Raw genomic sequence first — 7,657 nt, forward strand, 5'->3', positions numbered from 1 at the left:
GTCACAGAAGTCAGCAAGGAGCAGGTCAACGATGAGAATGAGTAGAAAGGAGAGAGTCATAAAGCATCTTAAAAATCCCTTTGAGAGGGCGCCTGGGTGGCTCAGTCGGTTGGGCGACTGCCTTTGGCTCAGGTCATGATCCTGGAGTCCCGGGATCGAGTCCCGCATCGGGCTCCCTGCTCGGCGGGGAGTCTGCTTCTCCCTCTGACCCTCCTCCCTCTCATGCTCTCTGTCTCTCATTCGCTCTGTCTCAAATAAATAAATAAAATCTTTAAAAAAATTAAATTAAATTAAATTTAAAAAAAAATAGGGCACCTGGGTGGCTCAGTCAGTTAAGCGGCTGCCTTCGGCTCAGGTCATGATCCTGGAGTCCCGGGATCAAGTCCCACATCGGGCTCCCTGCTCAGCAGGGGGTCTGCTTCTCCCTCTGCCCTCTTCCCTCTCGTGCTCTCTGTCTCTCATTCTCTCTCTCTCAAATAAATAAATAAAATCTTAAAAAAAAAAAAGATGAGGGGCGCCTGGGTGACTCAGTTGGTTGGGCCACTGCCTTCGGCTCAGGTCATGATCCTAGAGTCCCGGGATCGAGTCCCGCATCGGGCTCCCTGCTCCACGGGAAGCCTGCTTCTCCCTCCCCCACTCCCCCTGCTTATGTTCCCTCTCTCGCTGTGTCTCTCTCTGTCAAATAAATAAATAAAATCTTTAAAAAAAAAAAAAAAAAACAAAGCCTCTTTCTATCCACTGCCTATAAAAGACTCACTGCAGAAACAAGGACACGCTCAGACTAAATGTGAAAGGACAGACAAAGATGTGCCATAGGAACAAAGAGAAAGTTGGTGTGGTTGCACTCTCATCAGAAAAAAGAGACTTCAAAACAAAGACCGTAACAGAACACAAAGAAGAGCATTACGTAATGATAAAAGGGGCAATCCAGCAAGAAGGTATAAGACTTACAAAAATATATTGACCCACCTTAGAAGCACCAAAATATATAAAGTAAACAGACCTAAAGAGGGAAATGGACAACAATAAATAATAGTATAGGACTTCAACACCCCATTTACATCAATGGATAGGTCATCCACACAGAAAATCAGTAAGAAAACATCAGCCTTAAATGACCCATATATATTGGGGTGAATGGATAAAGATGTCACACACACTCACACACTAGAATACTATTCAGCCATAAAAAAATAATGAAATCTTGACCGTTGTGATAACACAGATAACCTTGAGAATAATGTGTTAAATAAAATGAGAAAGACAAATACCACATGTTTTCACTTATATGTGGAATCGAAAAAACAAAACAAAACTCAGATTCATGGATACAGAGAAGAGATAGGTGTCTGCTAAGGGGAGGAACTTGGAGGCCTGGGAAGGTGGAGGCATGGAGCTGTGGGGAGTGGGGGGAGGGGCTGTGGTCCAGCTTGCTTCTCTTCTGTCCCCTCCCTCCTTTGTGACAAAACTATAGCTCTGTGATGTGGGTCTGGGTTTTGTGTCCGCAAGTACACGCCCAGTGCTCAGTTGCCTGAGGGCAGCAGTGCGATCTGGTACTAACGCTTTTCAGAGGAAAGAGATGGAGAATTATCTCTTAACTCAGAACTTCATTACTAATGATTGGCTGAGCTCCAGTCACACTTCCTGGGCAATTAAAACCATCCTTGCCTTCCTGTGTGGACTGGGGCTCTTCTTCCTATTACTCTCCTACTTCCAGACTAATCCATCCTTACCACCATGCAAGAAACACAGAAACATCAGGAAGGTAAGGAACCTTTGACCCAGACCCAGCAGAGTATGATTCTATCTTCTATTCCTATTTCCATTTTTCTGAATTAATGGAGAGATGGGAAAGAATAGAACATGTATTCTCAGGAAAGAATAGAACACCATCCATCCAGGGATAAGCCAGACTAGGCAGGGGTTAGAGGGGCACAAGGATTTCTACCCAAAGATCTCAGGCCAGGAGTCCAGGTGTGGTGGAGGGCTCCAGGACAATGTCCCAAATACAGTGACCAGTGGCCGAGGACCAGCAGTTAAGCCGGTCTCTAGCAGAGGTCAGGCCCCTAGGCACTGGTTCACCACCCACCTTCCCGGGGCAGGTGTCTCAGGTGAATCGAGGGCAGTACTGAGCCCAGGAGGCCCCGAGCAGCAGCTGGAGTGGGGCTCTGGCCTCGGGAAGTGGGGTCCTACGTGAAGGAGCTCAGATGCGCCCACAGGTCTGGGAATATGTGTGTTTCTTGAGCAGAGGAACAGTGACAAAGAAATTTCTCACATAGAAAATCCTTCTGTACATTCTTCAAAGAAGAAAAACTGAAAACATTTTTATCCATCTTGAAAAGGAAATGAGTAAAACGAAAGAAAACCACAGCCCCCCCCTTAGTTAAATGTAGGAGGTCCCATTGTTCATGAGCAGTGAACATCTGCTGCTGGGGGTGGGGTCCCAGCCTCCCCGTGTTCTCTCATCTCAGCATCAGGAGAAGCCACGGAGAAGGAACAACAGAAGTAAGAAGAAAAGGCGGACTCTAAAAAGTGAGCATCTGCCACTCAGCCCTGCGCACCCCAGTTACACCGACCCCCCTGCTCTGAGGACCCAGCCCCACCGTCTCCAAGGCACCAGGGCCTGAGCCCATCCCTCAGGAAACAGAGCCCTGGGAGGGGGAGGGGCTCCTAGGAGCGGGGAGGGGCTCCTGGGGGGGAGGGGCTCCTGGGAGGGAGAGCGGAACCCAGACGCTTCCCAGATTCTGGGCCAGAATGAAGCCCCGAGGGGTTGGAAACAGGTGTCGCCCAGCAGGGGCCCCAGGGCCTGGCCTGGGAGGTGGGACCTCCAGCTTCAACTGTGGACAAGTTGCCCAGCTTTGCTCAGATTTCTCTGTGAGGCGATCCGGTCATTTCTCCCCCAACAAGGTCATGAATGGGGAAGCGATCCCCATCATGAGCCTTGCTATCACTGTGCGGGCACATGGCCTTGGACACTGATGTTTGGGGCTCCTGAGTCTAATCCCCCAAAGGTCTCCCCTAAAGGGACATTGTACTCAGCCTCCTATAAGACCCCTGGGCCCCCGCCTTCAGCTGTGACGCAGTCTTCTGTTTCCAGCTTTCAGAGATTGCCTGCAAGAACTGGAAGAGGTTCATAGCCTGGCTTCCCTTCTGCAAAGGTAAAGAACCTTCCCCCTTCTCTCCAGGGTGCTCCTCCCAGAGTCTATGGTGCGAGCCCAGGGCTACAGGCACCCTGGGGCTGTTCTGGGGGTCTGGGAGGAGCCACGGGGACAGTGTGGCTAAAGCCCTGGGATGAGGGACAGCAGGAGCATTGTGAAGTGGGTGTGGGGGCGTGGAGGGCTGTGGGGCCCACCCTTCTGGCCCCCCCTGCTCCTGGCTTCGGCTCACACCTCCTGTCTCCCACAGCCACCTGGAGAGGTTCTCTGACCAGAGGCGCTTTCAGCTCTTACAGCAAGCAGCCCCTGGGCAGGTGCACAGAGGAGTGCCTGCTGGAGCCCATCAGCCATGCAGGGAGCCTATGGAAGATGCTCCCACCATGGCCCCATCATCTTCCCCCGCTCCTCTGACGGGACGCCTTCTACCTCTGGCCTCCACCCAGCCAGCAGAACCTCAAAAAGACCAAACTAACTTAAAGGAAATCCCACTTTCTGACACAGTCAGAAAGAGCTTACTCCCAGGTAATTCCTATTTGGCATCTCTCATTCCAACCATCTCAGGCCTTGGCCATGCAAGCTACCCCATTTTATCCTTTTCCTGGTGGTGGGAATGTACCAAGTCCTTGTTCTTGCCTAGCTCATTACGGCACAAGTGCCAGCAAGAACATGTGTCCTGCCATGCACCAGAGACCTCGCTCTGGGGTGGCCTTACAAACAGGCATATAGAGACTCATAACCCCTCATTTGTCAATCCAGATGCCCAGAGGCTGCTTGAGATATTAATCACTAAAAGGGTAGAACTGAAGATTTGCAAAGAGAAAGAAAAAGGTGGGTCAGTTGTCAAACAGTGGTACCCAGATGACCACGTGGGCTCTTTGGGGACTATGTGGAAGTTGCTGGGTGCTGAGCAGAACACCACTACCCCGCAATCCTTCTGGAACATGAAAGACAAACCAGAGCCGCTGGCCGGTCCTCAGCTGTTCTCATCCCCCAAGGTCTTGGAAGACCACTTGCAACAGAAATGCAGCCAGCTCTTCTGGGGTCTCCCCTCTCTGCACAGTGAGTCCCTGGTGGCCACTGCCTTGGTCTCTACTCACTCTTCTCAACTACAGGTTCCCTCTGTTTTATTCAATGGAATCTCTAAGTGCTTGCCAGTTCTAATTCAGGATCAAATATCTTCACAGTTTTCCCATGCCCCACCCTTGCTCCACCTTGGGATCCAACCCCAACCCTCGATGCTAACCTTGCCCCGGTCCCAGGCCCACCTTCCCCCTTCTGTCCCAATCAGACCACCTTCTCTCCCATCCCAGAGGAGGACCGGTGGGGTATCTTGCCCTACATCCCAAAAAAAGACACGATTCTTCATCCCAACTCAAATTCAACATGTGGAACAGCCCTTGTTGCCGAAGCAACAAGAAAGGGGGAAGACTTTACCCGCTATGGTGAAAAGGTCTCCAAAATCCTTTAGCCAAGTCCCTCCCAAGCTTCCAGAGGACAACCAGGCCTCCCACGCCCACAGGTCAGTTTCCACTTTTCACGGGGACTTTATCATCTTTAATATCCAGAAGCAACACCTTCAAAGGAGGCTCAGCAGGGATAAACAGCAAGGTAGCCTGCCCCACAGGATTCAACTGTCTCTGGAACTGATGTGGCCTCAGGATGAATTCCCACAGGTGAGTCAGGCACAGGGAGAGCAGGGGCTCTCAAGGCCCTTTGTGTTTAAAGGCAAAAGCAGCCAGGTTACACAGAGGACCAGGTCCAGGTACCCTAGAAGTTCCCACAGGAAGGGTCAAGCAAGATTCCAACTAGAGAAGAACTTTAGCAAGGGTCTACGGCAATGTCTGAAGAGGACGCCAAGAGATCTCTCCAGGGTCTCAGCCAGGTACCCAGTGAAGGTTCTAGGAACCAACTCTGAGAAGGAGTTAGTAAGACCCTTGATAAGCACCTTGAAGAGTGACCCAGGAAAATACTTTGCGGGAGGCCCAGATAAGAAACATCTAGAAAAAATCTTAAAGGTTCATTTGCTCAGGAAATTGGGACAGATCAATCAGGGTTTGATCCCTGTGAGTGTGCGTCGATCCTGGTTTGTGGCCAACCATGCTTTGCCCAAGTTTCACCCTCACACAGAAATCAGAAATCTAGCACCCTTGAAGGATCGGAAACCCTACGTAAACACCTCCCATGAGCTGTTCTTCCTTAGTCCTCATACTCAGCAGAAGCTGGAAGCACACATCATAAGGTTTCGGGTGAGGCATAGGTGGGACCTACCTGTCCAAGCCTCTGAGCCCATAGATCTGGAGCTATGTGAAGCTCAACCCTTGCCCCATTCCCAGTCCCCCTTTCCCTGCTCAGCCCCCTTTGTATCTGGGGCCCACTCGAAAGCCAAGTTCTACAGGTTCTTGGGAAAACCTCCTCAGCCTCATTCAGGAGGGGAGGGGATAACAGAAGAGTCTGTTCCTACTCCCCTGCCTTTTCCCTCACCTGCATGGGAGGAAATCCAACAGGGCCTGGGAGGGACCTCACCTGATGATGGCCATGAGTCCTCGGAGACCTCTTTATCAGGACAGAAGGGCAGATCACCTTCTCAGACTGCCACACTCAACCTCATAAACAGAACCCTGCAGAGCAAGACTGTTATGGGGGCCAAGAAAGACAACCTGGATCCAAGCCAAAGTTTAGCAATGGCCAGGAATGAGCTAAAGGAGGAGAGTGGGGGTCATGCCTCACCAAACAAGGTAGCAATACTAGAGATGAACTTCAGGTCCCAATCTCCAAGGGCTGAAGGGTCCATGGAGGCGATGGAGGCTGAGAAGGCCCCTGCTTGGAAAGTCATCTTAAGACCCAGTGTGCTGGCCAATAACCAAACCATTTATGTGGATTTGAGGAGATCAGGATCTCCAAGCACTAGTAAAAGTCCCTCACCACCTACAGCCCAAGATCCAAAGGAGCCAAGCCTTAAAACAAAGGCTAGTAAGTTTGAGCTCCAAGAGAAGGTAGAGTCAGGGAACCAGCCTCAAGGCCATACCACTGGTGCGCTTCTTCAAGATTCTCCCAGTGACATCCTCCTTCCAGACTTTGCCTCTGGCGTGCCTGTCCAGGACTGTGACACCAATGTGCTCCTGAAAGACCTTCACACTAATGCTGTCCTTGCTGAAGACATCTTGACCACTCACAAGTCACCCTGTTCCCAGAGGGAACATGACAATGGAGACACACCAGCTTCCCCGGTGCCACATGACCTTAGCCCCTGCAGTGAGGGGCATCAGGAGCCCAGTGTACCAAAAGTTGAGGAACCATGTGAGAGCCAGAGGGAGAGGGACTCCAATAATGAGAGAGAGGACCAGAAGAGTCCCAAACCAGAAAAGCATGAGGAAGAGTCTGCAGAACCATTGGGAATCAGGGCTTCCCAAGCTAGTGGAACAGGACACCCTCCCAAGGTCAGAGGAACAGGAGAGAGCCTTGGGAGCAAATACCTCCAGCTCGTGCCAGAAAAGGGACAGATTTTTCCAGAAAGCCACTTTAGAAAAAGGATGAGGAACTTTCTGCAGTACCTTAATCTCAATAAAAAAAGCAAAGGACTGGAAGGTCCCCTTCAAAAAGGCAAGCCCGCAGCAGCCCTTGCCCAGGTACCAGCCAGAAGCAGAGCAGCTACAGACAGCAAGGCTGTTGAAGCTCAGACGATTGTGACAGCTGTGGGACAAGTCCTGGTGAAGAAATTGGGATTTCACCAAGGAATTCGTGCCTCAGAGGTAAATCAGCACAAGGAATTGCAGGCCCCAGTACGTGGGCATTCCTGTTGCCACAGGGTTCTCTCCTCCCCGAACCAGAGGAGAGTGGTGAGAGAGAGAGCCTCCAGTCAGCAAGCCACCCCCAAGGGCCATAGCTGCCCTAAGAAGAGCGAGTGGACCAAAGAGAGGAACAGCAGGCGAGAAGTCCTACCCAGGGACCTGGGGTCCCCAGGCAGACCCAGCCAGCACAGGCCGATGGTTGCAGGTGTCTCAGGTCATGTTCAGCATTATCCAACATGCAGTCTTCAAAAATGTGTTTCATCCCATCAGGCAGAGTGTGCTTCTCACACCTTTCCTGATAGCAAAGTTTTCCTTCAAGAAAAAATTGAGTACATGCAAAGAAAGCCTATTGTTTCTCATGTTAGCACATCCTTTGTGTGCTAATGGCTTCTTCATACCACAATTTTTATTGTTTCCCCAAAATAAATGTTTCTTTCTCATGAGAGATGCTGGCCTCTGTCTGTGCCCTGCTTGGGGGAAGGGAAGGATCAAGGTCTGCTCTCCCCGAGTGCTTGCTTTGGCTTCCAGAAGGCATGGGGCCTTGGAGGGAGGGGGACCGTGTGGTGCACCCCCACCCCCTCCCTCACACGCCTTCGGTTTCCGTGACAAGATGAACAAGACCAAGGCCAGGGTCTGGCTCCGCCCATCCTCTCCTGCTTTCTCTCTGCCTTGAACTTGTGTGGCTGTAGGGAGGGTCTGCAGAGGCAGAAATCC

General features: G+C 51.2%; 1 protein-coding gene across 1 annotated transcript in view; it reads left to right on the forward strand.

Moving 5' to 3' along the window:
• The first annotated feature begins 1,737 nt into the window (after nt 1-1,737).
• The window catches only part of LOC110584339 (spermatogenesis-associated protein 31E1-like), a 12,438-nt gene continuing 6,518 nt past the window's right edge, over nt 1,738-7,657 (forward strand). The window contains exons 1-3 of the mRNA XM_021694372.1: nt 1,738-1,765; nt 3,098-3,158; nt 3,793-6,934. Of these exons, the coding sequence (XP_021550047.1) occupies nt 1,738-1,765; nt 3,098-3,158; nt 3,793-6,934 (3,231 nt within the window). The remainder of the gene's footprint in view (nt 1,766-3,097; nt 3,159-3,792; nt 6,935-7,657) is intronic.

The sequence above is a fragment of the Neomonachus schauinslandi genome, chromosome 13 (genome assembly GCF_002201575.2).
Source record: "Neomonachus schauinslandi chromosome 13, ASM220157v2, whole genome shotgun sequence".
NCBI lineage: Eukaryota > Metazoa > Chordata > Mammalia > Carnivora > Phocidae > Neomonachus > Neomonachus schauinslandi.